Below are 16,277 nucleotides of genomic sequence, written 5' to 3'. Positions count from 1 at the left end.
CTTCTGCATTGGTTTTCAAGGAATTCCTTGAAACAGTCTTGGTTCACTGCTTTACTGCTTGGCAAACGGAAAATACCATCGCCTGCTATTGGAAACGGCACGTTTTCTACAAAGGACATGTCTTTGGGCAACAGTACGCATGCGCGAATCAGCGGCCGGCGAATCGGTGCAGCCAGACGAGATAAACCTAAAATCTCGAAGATGAAACGAGATTTCAAGTGAAACCAAGGCGGGAACGCTGCGATTGCAAATACGCCCCCTATTGACCAAAGACTAGCAGCTTCCTTAACAAGAAAGGATTTTTCCCTCTAGTTTTCAGCTTCCTGCATTAATATTCTCAGATCTTCTATCGAATTGCTAGAACAATATTATGTACTTTTTCTTAGTTATTTTAGAATGCAAGGTTTATTTTTCAAATCTCACAAATAAGGCTTTCCCCGACCTATCTTTGTATTGCACTATACTTCTAGAGGTGGCTGAAAGTTTTTAGGATTAAAAGGAACTGGATTGCTTGAGTGAAACTTTAAAAAGATTTTGCTTTGTTAGTGACCAAGATATTTGAAGACTGTCCAGTAAACATATTCACCTTGGAAATGATTTTGGTTAATTTTTTTTTTACTTGAACCAACATTCCATTTAAAACAGTCATTGAGTGAAGAGGAATTGTCTTGGGCTGCATATAAAATATATATTATAATGTATGTGTGTGTGTGTGTATAAGTTTCTTGAAGAAACTTCTTGGATGAGAAGGGAAACATCTTCAAAGAAAAAAAACAAAGTCCAGTTGCTTCTTGGAAAAAAAAAACACCTTTGGGATAATATACCACAAAGTTCACACAAAATAACTATGTTGACAAGTTAAAGAACCTTGCCTGCAGAAGCCAATTAAAATGTAGATTATTTTTTGTTAATATCTCCCCTAAATCATTGGGCCCTAAAACATCTCCCCTAAATCATTAAGAATATGAGGTTTCGAAGAACACAAAAACAGAGCACACTGGTATTATTGGGAATACAAAAAGTCCCCTGGATATTGAAAGAGATTGTGAGTATGTCAATAGAAGTGATTGAAATATGCACAACCCCATTCTTGTCTATCTACCTCAATCACTCTCACTTTGCACCCCTAAACACCCCTGACATTATTCTTAAAAAATTCATATGCAGTATGGGGGAGAAGAAGAAACCAAATGAAAAGCAAGGAGAAAGGAGTTTTTTTTTCCTAAAAAAATTTATTTCATACAATCTTGTTGATAGGAAGACAACACAATGATTTCCTTAATAGAGACTTTATACATCATGGGAAAAAAAATTGCTCAGATGATGAGTACACTGGCACTTATCCCCACAATCCACACCAAAAGCTTTTATCCTTGCATTGTAAGAAAAAATTGCTCCTTACAAAGACAAGGCCACATTCCCTTCCTTTCACAGGAACACCAGAAAGGCAACTGGCATGGGCTGGAATGAGAGTAGGGGGCGTAAAGGCAAGTTTGCCATGCCTTGTGTTCCCCCAGACTCACTCATTAGGAGGACCATTTCTTGGGGAGAAAGAACTCCTATATGTATAAGCGTAGCATATCTTTGTGAAAAAAATAAGAAGAGGCTGGATCCAGCCTAGGCTGTCTGCTGCCCTTAATTACCACTGAAATCAGTCAGAAGGGGGTTTATTCAAAAAGATTGCACCCAATTGACTGCACAGATTCCATCTTCTGCACAATGTTTTTAAGATATCTGAATCTTGCCCTCTTGTGTCTGGATCATCCTCCTCCCCAAAAGGTGTGTAGTTGCAAAAAAGTAGCAGCAAAAAAAAGAGGTCTTCTTCTGGATTTGTGGAAGCACAGGAATATCAGCCTCCAGCTTACATGCATCTATAAGCTTCTACAGGTGTGACCTTTTACAGATGTGTGAAGAGATGCGCCACCAAACCAATGCTCAAATACAGAACCAACATCTAATACACGTCCAAATTCCCATTGTTGTATCCCCCCCTCCATCTCCTCACTCCAGCGTCATAGGACACACTTCTCGGATGTGACCAGTGATATACCATTCAGAATCATTCCATAAAATCTTATTAATGCTATGCCATCTTTTCTTTCCTTTCCTTAAAAGTTGGGTTTAAGCCCTTTGCGAATCATTTACATTTTGCTACAAATCTAAGAAAAGGCAAGTTTGACATTAGTTTCAGGAAGTTGCTTTAAAAAAAAAATCAGGTTTTTTGTTAAAAAATACAGTATATTCCACATCATCTGCTTCTTCAAGGCAACTCATTTCAGGCTTTGCAGTTCCTGTTAAACAGGCCTAAAGGTGCATCCCCTGCCCCCCCCACCCCCGAAAAATTCGGTCTCTTAGCTTTATAGCAAATTTGAGTGTAGAAGGGAGTCTCTTGCTGTCCATTTTTTAAAAAATGTTACCCCCCCCAAAAAAATGCAGCATATGCCATGTTAGACCTTAACAATTCTTCCCCTAGACAACATACGATTGATCAGTAGTGATTCTGCAAATTAGTAACTAAAAAAGAGCCCATAAGCACCTTTCCCAAATCTCCAGTAATGTGTCAGTTAAAGTTTCTTCTGGGTACAGCATAACGTAGGTACGTGCACACGTCTCATTCCATAGCTCCAAAGTCTGCTCTCATAGTCTCGCTCTTCTTTGAGACTGGGACATGAAAGGGTTCAGAATTAGGCAGAAGATAAGGAGCCAAGGGACATCATCTGTTCGTATTGCCGTATATCTGAGGTATGATGCTTTCGATGGTGACCTGCCCCCGCTGTGTGATCTCGTGGCACTTGTGACAAATTTCCTTTCAATGAAATGCTGTCTTTGGGACAAGGGCGTTCCCGTCCCTGGCCCATTTCCTGGCGAAGAGAGATTTTTCTTCTGGATATGTGAATGAAGGCTAACCTCAAGATTCCTCTTCAACTTATGAGACAGGAAATGACAAACACGGCTAGTTCACTTCTCTTCCAGTGACTGTTCATGCTTCTTGCTGTTTTTCTTTAAAAAAAAAAAAAACCTCAAGGCCGATGATATCTGCAAGACAAGTATAAAGAATCATATAACATGTATGTATGTATATATGTATCTATCTATCTTCCTATCTATCTTCCTATCTATCTAGCCATCATCTATCTATCTATCTATCTATCTATCTATCTATCTATCTATCTATCTATCTATCTATCTATCTATCTATCTACCTTCTATCTAATCTATCCATCATCTATCTATCCATACCTATCTATCACCTATCTAATCATCTGTCTGTCTGTCTGTCTGTCTGTCTGTCTGTCTATCTATCTATCTATCTATCTATCTATCTATCTATCTATCTATCTATCTATCTATCTATCTATCTATCCATCATCTATCTATCCATACATATCTATCATCTAACCATTATCTATCTATCCATCTATCTAATTTATATAGCCACGCATCTTACAAAATGTGACCCTGCTACAACAATCGCTTAACAGCACAAAGAAAAGAAGGCAATATTAAAAAGATAAAATCCAGATTAAAATAAAAATTATAAAAAAACAAATATATCCACCCTAGGCAAAAGGTGGATAAGAATGAGCACCTAGGAATGGAGCCATTGAGCATGTCTTCACTTCTTTGCCAATTCCAGGTGTGATTACAAGATTTCTAGAGGGTGGTATTTTTTTAAAGATATTTTTAACCCACCTTTATTGGTTTTATAAATGACCCAAGGTGTGAACATAGTTGATACTCCTTCCTCCTATCTTCCCCAGTTCAATGACCCTGTGAGGTTGCCGAGAGAGACGGACTAGTAGCTCAAAGTCACCCAACCGGTTCTTTCATGTCTAAGGAGGGACTAGACCTCACAGTCTCCTGATGATTGGCCCAAAGTCACCCAGTTGGCTTCCATGCCTAAGGCAGGACTAGAACTCACAATTACTACTTTCTAGCCTGGTGAACTTACAACCAGGTCTTGAGGGTTTTCCAGAATATCAAAATGGATGGAACTAATCCAAATTCAGGGGGAAGAATGCTCCACAAGGCATTGCAGAAAAGGCAGATATCCTGAGATATATGGTTGCTAATAATGGTACCTGCCTAATGCCTTCTCTGCCAGATGTAATGGGAATGGCTGATGTAACCGGGGACAGGGAGTCTCTTAAATGGTCCAGATTTGGAGATGGGAACATTCAGATCAACTTCTATGTGGTTTATGTGTCCCATAAGAGGAGACATTCTCAATGCTAGGTGGCGCTGGCTCTCCACAAAACACACATGCCCAAAAACTGAAGTTTAAAACACTCTTCCAGGCTTGCTTCCAAATAAATCTGCAAAAACTAGGTTGTGCTGATTACAGCCAACCCCACCCCTTGCATGACGACCATAGCTCAGCTTGCAGTACAACTTATTCCAAATAACAAGGAGCTACAGCTGGTCAGAAGCTAAAATTCTGCACATGGTGTGCCGTGAACTTAACCTTCCTGCTACGGATAGAGTCCCCCGAAGTAACTGCCCCCTAACGTACCGAGTAAACTGCTTGCTCTCTTCATGCACTTCCATCTCCGAGCTCTTGAATTCGTTCAGCTCCTTCCGGATGGCAGCCTATATAGAAGGACCGAGAAATCCTATCAGTTTCTGGGGTTTTAATGGTCGTTGGACACTCTAGAAACAGTCCACCCTGATGACCAGCAAAATCAACAGGGGAGCCAGATTCACTTAATATCCTTGTGACCAACTTAACAATAGCAATAGCACTTAGACTTATATACCGCTTTATAGTGCTTCACAGCCCCCTCTAAGCGGTTTACAGAGTCAGCCTATTGCCCCCAACAGCCTGGGTCCTCATTTTACCCACCTCGGAAGGATGGAAGCAGGAGTGGATTTCTACTGGTTCAGACCGGTTCGGGTGAATCGGATGTTAAATTTGCATCTGGTTCACCGAACCGGTAGTTGAATCAACTGGCTGGCCCTGCCCACCCCTCCCGTCTCCTCCCAGGAGTCTCCACACGGCCCATTTTTGATACAGGTAAGTGCAGGGTCCGCACGGAGGCTCTGGGAGGAGGGAAAATGGGCCTTCCAGAAGTCCAGAAATGGGCCTGTTCCCAGCTTCTGGAGGAGGCCATTTTCGCCCTCCCAGAGACCCAAAGGAAGCCTCTGGACCCTTGGGAAGGCAAAAAATGGCTAAACCAGAAGTTCCACTAGGCCACGCCCACCCTGGCCACACCCACCCAGCAACTAGGCAGCGAACTGGTTGCTGGGATTTTTGAATCCCACCCCTGAATGGAAGGCTGAGTCAACCTCGAGCCTGGTGCGATTTGAACCGCCAAATTGCAGGCAGCCGGCAGGCAGGCAGAAGTAGCCTGCAGTACTACGTTCTAACCACTGCGCCACTGTGGCTCAACTGCAGTGATTCTCTTAACAACTAAGGCAAGAAATGAGTAAGGAAAATGGGGCAAAACTCAACAACTGTCTCGCTTAAGCAGCAGCAATTTTGAGCTCAATTGTGGCCGTACGTTGAAGGCTATGAATGTATCAAGGTGTATGCCCAAGAGACAGACACCCTCCCCTTCCCCTACATAGACATAGTTTTTTATGGTCATGATAGTAGGCAGTTCCCCATTGTGGGTCTAGCTCAGGAAGTATCAGTCTGCAGGAGTGGGAGGGTATCTGGTTGGGAAGGTCATGAGATGCAGCAAGAAAGGAAATAGGTGGGGAGAAGGGATCTTGATACTCAGCAGAGGTGAGCAAGAGGATAAATATTTATTTAGCCCAGCTATTAATATTAGCTATTAATAACATAGCATCCCAGATGTACATTAACAACTAAGATGTTTGGGTCCTCCAAATATTGCTGCTTGAACACCAAGATCCAATCCCTTGTCACTGGTTACGCTCACTGGTGTTGTGGGTAGTTATACATTTATAAACGTTTGAGAAGACTCCGGTTTTCCATCCCAGTGTAAATGATGGTTTTACAGTAGTTTGTAAAGCTGATATTCTAAGACTGATGGAGAGGGGGAAACTGCAAGACAACAGCAACAAAGTGACAGAAAAGATAGACTGCGTGCTTGGGCTTCATTTAGAGTAACGGATTACATCCTGTAAAATGCATCCTACTCTCTAAATGCATCAGAGGCTGTTAAAAATAGGTCTGGCTTTGAAAATAGTCCTGGGAATAAAAGAAAGGCAGCTGAGGACAAAAGTGGTGCTGCAAATCAGTCTTGTGTTCACAAAACAGTGTAACTAGATCCCTTACACGCCTAGTAGCTGTAATATACAGCAAGCTAGGTTAAATGAATATCCAACGTGTTTTGGGGTTGGCTCTGAGCGTTAATTAAACCCAGCTTGTTTTGGAAAATCAGCGAACTGGAAGGGGACCTATAATTTTTATTAAAGACATTTTTAAAAGAATAAAAACAATATGAATTTTAAAAGGGAAAAGAAAGGGAAGTAAATTAATAGGGGGGAAGTATAAAGAAACAAATAGGGAAAAGAAAGGAAAAAGGACAGAACAGGATAATGGGACGGGGGAGGAGGATGAAGATAAAGGATAGGAAGAAGGGAAAGGTTCAATGCATTGTATAAACCTAGAACATATTGTATATTAAAGTTGACTCAAGGTTGACTTAGCCTTCTATCCTTCCGAGGTTGGAAAAAATGGGGACCCAGATGGTTGCGGGCAATAGGCTGACTCTGTAAACCACTTAGAGAGGGCTGTGAAGCCCTGTAAAGTGGTATATAAGTCTAAGTGCTATTGTTATTCCTCTCCTCCTTTCCTTGGCAATGCAGTGGTTAGAATGCAGTATTGCAGGCTGACTCTGCTTACTGCCAACAATTCAATTCTCACCAGCTCAAGGTTGACTCAGCCTTCCATCCTTCCAAGATCAGTAAAATGAGGACCCAGATTTTGGGGGGAAATAGGCTGACTCTGTAAACCGCTTACAGAGGGCTATAAAGCACTGTGAAGCAGTATATAAGTCTAAGTGCTACTCCTATTAATTAAACTGCTTCTGCATTCAAGGTGCTGCTTTACCTCCTATAAAGGCCTGGCGATTAACTGGGCCACCTATTTCTGATAGTTTTGGCCCTGCAGGGATATCAGGTAGAGCAGATGTGCTCTGGGTTCCTTCGATTAAGCCACGCCACCTTGCAGGACCCAGGGAGCATCCCTTCTTTATTTCAGCACTTGCCCTCTTGAAACACCACTCTCCCCAAAGTCTATAGGGCTCTTCCCATGATGACATTCCAAACATCTTTGAAGACAGGGGTCTTCTCTCAGGCCTAGGAGTAGTGTGGGCACTGAGCCTCTACCTGGAGGTTTCTTATTACAGTCACATTGTAAAGTGCATGCTTTGTATTTTTTAATTTTAAGGTGCCCTGTGTTATTTGGAGTTCTTGGGCAGTCTCTTGGTTTCAACGATTAATGATTTAATGACCCAGCTGGCCAGGTTAGGCTTAATTATGTGAACACAGCAAAAGCAGGACTAGAGGGAGGCTGAGCAGAAAGTTTTTAACTTTGCAATTTTCACTTTTACTTTGCCTTTTTACCTTGTCAGCAGGAGTGAGTTTTGTCCATGGCTTGTCAGCTCTCCTGTCATAGTCATGGGCATCGGTAACCTCCACATATTCATTAAACCTCAGGATCTTTCTGGCCTGCAGTTCAGCCACTGTAGGCCTTTGGCTAAGCTAAAAGGCAGAGAGAGAAAAATCTACGTACTAAAGTCATCCCACGATATTCTGCTGTGCAAATTGATGCCCTGAAACCTGTGCAATGTCACGCTTCCTGGGCATTGCACGGGGCCAGCAATACAGGAAGGTTGAAATGCTTGTGTGCAATTGTCCTCTGATTAAGACTCATAATAGTTTTGCAAGACTAAGTTGCAAAGACTTCAGTTGAAAGTCATGAGTATGACAAACCCATCATTCTCACATGCTGATGACCAGCTAACACTAGCCCAAATAGCAGTGTTACAATAATAAGGCGAGGGTGTCACTTCCATTTCCTTCTGACCTTTAAAATCTCCAGGGTTACATTTTCAAAATAAGCCTCTGCATATTTCATTTCCACAAACCAGCAGCCTGCAGGCATATTGGGATTACCAACTGGTTGGGATTTTTGAGAGTTCCAGAATGCTTCTGGAGGGCACCAGTTTGAGGAAAGCTGAGATATATTGAACAAAACCTCATTTCAGGGTTTTGAAAGTCTAATACTTGAGGTGGTAAAAGCCAGGAAGGGAAAGACATAGAGAGACTTTGAGGAATGCACTTTGTACACCCATTTGGGGCTCACAGCTGCATACCCATCTTTGCAAAAAATTCAAAGCAGGCTTTTGGCCTGGTTATCTGAGGGACCGTCTCCTGCCGGTCACATCTACCCGACCCATTAGAGCGGGGAGGCAGGGAATGCTGTGGGTCCCCCCCCCACACCGAGGGAGATACACCTGGTGGGTCCCAGAAGAAGGGCCTTCTCTGTGGTGGCTCCCTCTCTCTGGAATATCATTCCCCAGGAGATTAGAACGGTCCCCACTCTTAATACTCTTGTGGAAGGCGCTGAAAACCTGGTTCTGCCAGCGGGCTTGGAGAACCCAGAGAGGGATGGAGCCCATCAAATGGCTCGTGTGATCTGCCGTCATCGGGACAGGATGGGTGGGAATTGGGAGGCGGGGGGTATTTTCTTTTTTTCAGATTTTGTTCTATTGTACTTTATTAATTTATTTTATTCTTTTTGTTAGTTTTTATTGTTTTTTATTTCTGTTTTTTTGTTTTAAATATGGTTTTACACTGTGTAAGCCGCCTTGAGTCGCCATGGGCGAATAGGCAGCAACATTAATTAATTAATTAATTAATGCAGTGCTTTGGCAACCTGAAGATGTATGGACTTCAATTCCCAGACTTCCCCAACCAACCATGTATAAGGCATATCGGAATGGGGTCAGACCAATTATCCTATGATTTTTTTTTCCCTATCCTTTTTATCTCAAGCACAGATTTGGCAATAACCTGCTGAACCCACAGGAGGCCAGAGTCTAAAGTTCTTACCACTGCAATCTGGACAGAATCTCTGAATGAACATCTCAGGATCAAGACTGAATAAAACTGCAACCCCTCTGTTGAGAGGCGGTGACCTTCTCCGAAGGGTCACCACCTACAGATTGCTGTGCAAATGGGAAAAACACCCGAAGTATCACATACCTTCCGAGTGAGCCTTCTTTTTATTTCCCTCTTCTCAGCCTGCCGATCAGCCTCATTTTTTGCTGCCAAATAGGAAGAAAAAGAAAAGATGTTGAAATCTCTTTCCTGGTTAGTTTCATGCGAACCATGATTAGGTAAGGCCTCAGAATATTAACCTTGTAGGTGTGTACATGTTGACCAAATGGTTACCATTAGTCTTGTATTTATTTATTTTATTTGTCAAATGCTTACAATATAATAGAAATAAGAATAAACATAAGTATAAATACATGAAATAGGTACTAATAATTGGGGACAATAGGACAGGGACGGTAGGCACGATTGTACCCTTATGCATGCCCGTTACAGACCTCTTAAGAATGGGTGAGGTCAATAGAGGTTAGTTTGAGGGTAAAGGAGTGGGGGTTTGAGTAGGTGATAACAGAATCAGGTAGTGAGTTCCAGACCACTCTGTGGCTGAAATCGTACTTCTGCAATCAAGTTTGGAGTGGTTAACATTATATCTGTTGTGTACTCTTGTGTTGTTGTGGTTAAAGCTGAAATATTCATTAACTGGTAAGACATTGTAAAATATAATTTTATGTACTATGCTTAAGTCCAATTTTAGCCGGCATAGTTTAAGGATGTCTAAGCCTAGAATTTCAAGTCTGGTGGTGTAGAGTACTCTGTTGCAAACAGAGTAGTGTAGTACTCTTCTTGGAAAATACTTCTGGACTTGTTCAATCATATTAATATCTGATATACAGTGCAGATTCCAAACAGCAGAGCTGAATTCAAGTATTGGTCTAGCAAAGGCTTTGTATGCCTTAGTTTGCAAATCAGTATTGTGCACGGGAGATATTAGAAATTGTGTCGGGGAGATATAATACATAAGACCTCATAATACATAGGCTAAAATATATAAAGAACAGTTGCTGGAACTGGGTATGTCTAGTTTAATGAAGAGAAGGACTAGGGGAGACATGGTAGCAGTATTCCAATATCTCAGGGACAGCCACAAAGAAGAGGGAGTCAAGCTATTCTCCAAAGCCCCTGAGGGCAGGACAAGAAGTGATGGGTGGAAACTAATCAAGGAGAGAAGCAACCTAAAACTAAGGAGAAATTTCCTGATAGAACAATTGATCAGTGGAACAACTTGCCTCCAGAGGTTGTGAATTCTCCAACACTGAAGTTTTTAAGAAGCAATTGGATAACTATTTGTCTGAGGTGGCATAGAGTTTCCTGCCTCAGCAGGGAGTTGGACTAGAAGACCTCCAAGGTCCCTTCCAACTCTATTATTCTATTCTATTCTAACAAGAGTATCAACTATCTGGTAGACAAGCATAAGGGAAGTCTTGAGTTGCCATTACTTACGCTGAAGTATGTTCCTTTGCTCCAGTTCTTCTGCTGTTGGTCTCTGGCTTAATCGCCTTTTTGTTTTTTTAAAAAAGAAAAACATTGTTTTAGGCAAAGGCAAGTACACAAAAGCAAGCGCTCATCATAAAAATGTCATCTTTTTAAAGGAGTATTTTGGCTTTGAAGGCAAAAAATGATACTCTGGAACAGGGGTCTCCAACATTGGCAACTTTAAGACTTGTGGACTTCAACTCCCAGAATTCCTCAGCCAGCACAATTCTGGGAGTTGAAGTCCACAAGTCTTGAAGTTGCCAAGGTTGGAGACCTCCGCTCTGGAAAGTGTAGAATCACGAACCTAGCACTGGTTTACTCTTCTTCCAATCCAGCTGGCTTCCAACAAACAAAGTCAATGTGGGGAAAGCCTTCTCTAGGGTTATTTGGGGGTTGTGGGGTCCAGCTGCAGAATAGCTGGGAAAGGCGCGGCTGCCGTGAGACCTGCCGGACAGGTGCTACACGGGCCCACCTCCTGATCCAAAACTGTGTTTTTGCTCTGGAAGCCAAAATGTTGCACAATCTTATCTTCCTGAAGGAAATTTCTCCCTTGTAATGATACAAAACACTATAAAAAGCCCCGGGAAGACTCCAGTTGTGCAAGAGCTGCAACCCTGGAGCCTCAAGGTCTATCAGACACAGCTGGAGGCATACGAACCCTTCAAGTTAAGAATTAGTGCAGAAATGAATGTATGGTCCTTTCATGCAAACATTCAACAGCCTGATTTAGAAAGAAAAGCAAACAGAAAGTACTTTATTCTGTTTGCTATGGTTAAGCAACTGGAGGGCAAGAAAACACTTGCTGGCTTATGGAAATCCATCAACTGGTCCCAGTCTACTTATTGTCTGTCTGTCTGTCTCTGTCTCTGTCTTTCTCCCTCTCTCTATCTATCTATATCACAACATTAAACAGCATATCAACATTAGGATTTCCCTTAATCTCTTCGTTGCAATCCAGATTAAGACACCTTTTTTCTTCTTCTGATTGCACATGCACCTTATTTAGAAAAAAGAACTACCCTTCCCCTGAAGCCATTTTATGGCTCTGCAGAAATTGTGGTGCCTATGAATAATACTCTTTAAAGATAAACGTCCTTAGTTTCCCAGCTAGACCGAAGCAATCGCACTTAGACTTACATACCATTTCACATTGTTTTACAGCCCTCTCTAAGCGGTTTACAGAGTCAGCCCCTTGCCCCCAACAATCTGGGTCCTCATTTTACCCACCTCGGAAGGATGGAAGGCTGAGTCAACCTTGAGCCGCTGAGAATCGAACTGCCAAACTGCCGGCAGTCAGCAGCATGCAGTACTGCGTTCTAACCACTGCACTACTGCAGCTCAAACAAAAACAGTGGTATGAACTGAAAGTTCTGTTCGTAAGATGTCAGGTAATCTAAACAGGTAACAGGACTGCATACCTTTAAAACTGGGGAATATGGTCTGGATGGCAAGCATACCCATGTTCGTGAGGTCTTTGGTGCTCTCTGAGGTCAGTGGTTTCCTTGCAAACGTTTCCTTACCATACTAGGTAACATCGTCAGCGCTAGTTGGGTAATGAAACATCTGCAAGCAAGTCACCAAGTTCAGAGAGCATCAAGAGGGTCAAGCCTGAATTCAGTTACGTGATGGATTGGTTTATAACTTGGTTATTCGTATGAATTCAGTTTGCTTGGGTGCTGAAAAGGGGGAAGAGTTGAGGTGGATGGAGCTCCAGGCAAAACAACATAGCTGGACGATGAGTCAGCCGCATTCCAATGGCTGCCTGGCTAGAGGAAGGAAGAGCGAAGTCACCAGGCAACCGTTTCACATTCTGGTTGGACAATGGGACATGTTGTTTTGGAAAACTGAGAAAATCCTAGTTATAGTGACGTGGAAAGCCGGGAAACTTTCAGTACTAGCTTTCCACTAGTTAGTGCCAAGATGGTGTATCCTAATAAACTTGTTCTTTGAGGAATTGAAATGTCTCAGAGTTCATTTAATAATGGTTGCTGTCAACTCATAAAATATTCCTACACCTGTTTTAGTAATTGACATAAAAAGGGGGGGGAGGGGGAGGAAATCTGGAAGAGCAGTGAATCAGTTTGAAAATGAAAGTACATTCCAACTCTTATCTTTGAAAGATTGGAACTAAGATACCAGAGCTTTTGCCTGAAGATATATTTAATTGGAGAATGTGAATGATAACACCCAGCCCATGAACGGGCTTAATTGGAGAATCTGTTTGAGGAGAAACCCAGGGGGGAGGGGGGAAAACAGGGTCAAAGGTGACTGTAAATTATGTATGCCGGAGTTGGCTTCATACAGGGCAGTGCAAGTATGTCACCTCTAATGAATCCTTTGAAGTTTTTTGAAGTTTGGCTCAAGAATCATGATTTTATTAGGGCGATTGCTGGAATCCTGACAGGGTGCATTACTTGGAACCTGACACAAGGACTCCATGGTTCAACCCTGCGCTACGAACATTCTCTTCTATCAATACCCAATAGAAGATAGAGGATTATGCCCAAACTCTTAACAACATGTTTACAAGTAATCCAAATGCTTGCTTTTACTGACTTTAATCCATCCTACCTGATTAGTGTTGTCCCAATCTGCTGTCGGATTTCATTCCATTCTTCCTTGCTCTTCCGAGGAAAGGTACTCTCTCTTGGCAATTCCTGCCGGGGAGCCATGTTCCCCAGTTTCATAGCCAAGGTGTCTTTCCTCTTGACTTTATTGGCCAGGGCCGCTGGGGAGAACAGGACAACAAACAGTCACAAGGCAATCAAAAGCAATGGATGGATGTATTCCTTGATCAAATTCAGAGAACTGACCCAAGCCGAAAAGTCTTGGATGTGTGTGTGCAATCTTTAAACAGATTAAAAAAAACACCATTAAAAAAAAGAATGATGTACACCTAGAAGAAAAATATGTACAAAAAAAGGAAACTAACATACAGGGAGCCCTTGACTTACATTTATTTATTGACTTCATTTATTGACCGTTTGAAGTGACAAGGACTGTCATGCCCCTGTCAGAGTCTGAATCCGAGGAGGAAGCCAGACAGCTAACAGGGAGTGGGAGTGTGGTTCCGTTGGCTGTGGAGCAGGCTGGGGAAGGGCAAAGTCTGGCTGGGCAGAGCAGGGGAGAGATAGAACAAGGGAGAGGGAGTTCAGAGGACGACCCAGACCCACCCCCTCTTCATCCTAGGGCATGCAGGGAGGAACAGAGAAGAGAGCAGAAGCTTACCGGGGAGGAAAGAGCCCTGATTACCTTCATTAGCCACAGCTGGGAAGACAGTTGATAAGAAAGGCAGGCTGCGTGCGGCAGGCTGTTGGGAGCAAATGTGACTTTATCTTGTGTTGTCGTGACTTATCTGTGTTCCTGGTGTCTTCCCAACCATGTGAGTTTTGCCATGCCTTCAAGTCTGAAATACTTGCTCCTGCCTTGCCAAACTAATTACTTCAGTTTGGCATGTTTGGACTTTTAAGTTACAGTTTGTATTGACCATGTTTTGGACTTAATTTTCTGCAATCAAAGGCTGTTCCTGGGAGAGTTTTTCTTCAGCCACAAGATAACCTGGACATTGGGGGCAAAGTTGGAGATAACAAAGGGGCTCTTATTGATTATCTGACTCTGTTGCCTTTGTGCCATGCCCTGGGTCATCAAAGGGCACTGAGAAAAGGGACTTATGACTGTTTTTCACACAATCATTGCCCCAGAGTCATGTGATCAAAATTTGGATGGATGGCAACTGACTCATATTCATAATGGTTGCAGCGTCCCGGGGTTGTTTGATTCCCCTTCGACGGGCCTTGGGACAATCATAGTCAATGGGGAAGCCAGATTCACTTAACAACCATGTTGCTAAGTTAACAACTGCAGCAATTCACTTAACAATGGTGGTGAGAAAGGTTGTAAAATGGGGCAAAGCTCACTTCACAAATATCTCACTTAGCAACAACAGAAACCTTGGGCTCAATTGTGGTCGTAAATCAAGGACTACCTCTACGTCCAACCATGGTTAAATCGTTAAAGTCCTGTTCCAAGTTCTGCATTCTTGACATGCGGTAGGAAATTCAGGCTGATGGGTGCATTACTGGGGGCAAAAATGGCTCGATGACAATCACACTTTTCTGTTGTTGTCCTCAGCCAGTCCACGATTCTGACCTAAGTGAGAGCAAACGTGATCCTAAAGGCAGGGGGTCAGCTTTGGAAGCCCTATTGAGACCAGATGCTCCCACGCTGCCACATTTGAGCTTGGGAAAGCGGGAGGGGGGAATTTCTTGGAGTGTATGTAGTTAGACATAATAACTTTCTTTTTCTCATTCAAGGTCAGGTTGTTTTGCGCCTAAGTGAGGAGAAGTCTCAAGTTGGGATGGATGGTGATGGGTGCAAAGGTTGGATTTGTAGTTTTTACTTATTGCAAAGAAGCCCGGATCTTTCAGATTCGGGATTCCCCAGTTTTGCCAGTTTACTATCCAAAATAAAAATAACTTTTGAGAAGATGTGTCTCGGAGTTATTGGTTGGGAATGGAGATTTGCTAGAATGCTGACACAGGGAAGAGGAAAGAGAGAGAGACTCTTACTGTTATGGCTTTCGTCTTCATCTTCCTCCTCCTCCTCTTCCTCCCGGTACAAAATCGGTCCCTCTGAGTCCGAATCACTTGGCCCCTCGTCTTCATCCTGCACCGTCTGCAGGATCAGCCTGGGAATAACCGCCACCATTGGGGCCTCTCCAATGTACACGTGGTGATTGGAAGGACAGGCATCTCCTGAGCCATCTTCCTCTTCTTCTTCATCATCATCTGGACTAAGGAGTAAAGGACACATAATAATCCCCTTTATATAATAAGTAGCTCGATACCAGTGCTTCACTATGAAACTATGTGGTTGGGCTTAGTTTTGGGGGAAGAAAATAAGGTGGGTGGGGAATTATGTCTGCCTACTATCATCCATCAGTATTCATCTGGCTAGTGTCTTGTCAGTGTGTGAGAGAGTTGAGGGCTGTTTGGAAAGTGAAACACTATTTGCTGTGTGAGCAAGAAGAGACAGCAAGGAGCCTAGACATGGCTTACCTCAACTGTTCTGTACTAAAGCTGCTTGGTGCTTTGAAACTGAAACTGAAACTCCTCTCCTCTGCTTGTGTTTTGCATTTGGAACAGATTTCTTTTCAGGTGGGGAGGAAGAGTAGATCTCCTTAGCATCAGAGCATGTTAATAATAATATAGGAAATATTAATGCTCTGATGGCCATTTCAAAAATTCCTTTCTTAGTGAGCACGCCAAATTTTAAGTTTGTAGACTTTACAGTTCTGGAGATTTTGTGATGATGCGTGAGTGGTATTTTGCTTTTATATATATAGATAATAACTACTATTGTTATGGGTGTATTAATTAATAGCTCTAGAACTACCCTAGCAAAGCAAAGGACCAGTTAGTGGCCTGCAGAATAGCATAATATATCACAAGCCGGACAGTTCTGTAATATTAAAATGTTATATGGAGACTTCCCTCCACAAGGAAGATAATCTGGGATTCCACAACTTGTTTAGCCATTCGGACTTGAATTCTAGGAGCCATCATCCCAAATTGGATAGATTGGAAAATGTTTGGCCTGAAGATGCACATTTACTTGTTTTAAATTCTCTCCTGAAAGGGTCCTTTCTCAGCTATTAACACTGGAAGCACAGCAAGCAATGTATGTACTGGGAACCCCACAGAAACACATGC

The 16,277-nt window shown here is 42.6% G+C and overlaps 1 protein-coding gene across 6 annotated transcripts in view; it reads right to left on the bottom strand.

Moving 5' to 3' along the window:
• Nucleotides 1-1,212: 1,212 nt before the first annotated feature.
• Nucleotides 1,213-16,277, bottom strand: part of PHACTR4 (phosphatase and actin regulator 4) — an 82,492-nt gene continuing 67,427 nt past the window's right edge. For all 6 annotated transcript variants that reach the window (XM_026702500.2, XM_087939732.1, XM_026702502.2 and 3 more), the window contains 7 exons: nt 15,135-15,358; nt 13,138-13,294; nt 10,534-10,589; nt 9,181-9,242; nt 7,537-7,674; nt 4,514-4,590; nt 1,213-3,036 (listed from right to left, as the gene is read on the bottom strand). In XM_026702500.2, coding sequence (XP_026558285.1) covers nt 3,021-3,036; nt 4,514-4,590; nt 7,537-7,674; nt 9,181-9,242; nt 10,534-10,589; nt 13,138-13,294; nt 15,135-15,358 — 730 coding nt within the window. In that variant the 3' untranslated portion in view covers nt 1,213-3,020. The remainder of the gene's footprint in view (nt 3,037-4,513; nt 4,591-7,536; nt 7,675-9,180; nt 9,243-10,533; nt 10,590-13,137; nt 13,295-15,134; nt 15,359-16,277) is intronic.

The sequence above is a fragment of the Pseudonaja textilis genome, chromosome 10 (genome assembly GCF_049901715.1).
Source record: "Pseudonaja textilis isolate UNSWEBS1 chromosome 10, rPseTex1.2, whole genome shotgun sequence".
NCBI classification, from domain to species: domain Eukaryota; kingdom Metazoa; phylum Chordata; class Lepidosauria; order Squamata; family Elapidae; genus Pseudonaja; species Pseudonaja textilis.
The sequence above is the reverse complement of the archived record's forward strand: the minus strand, read 5'-3'. Positions and strand labels throughout refer to the sequence as shown.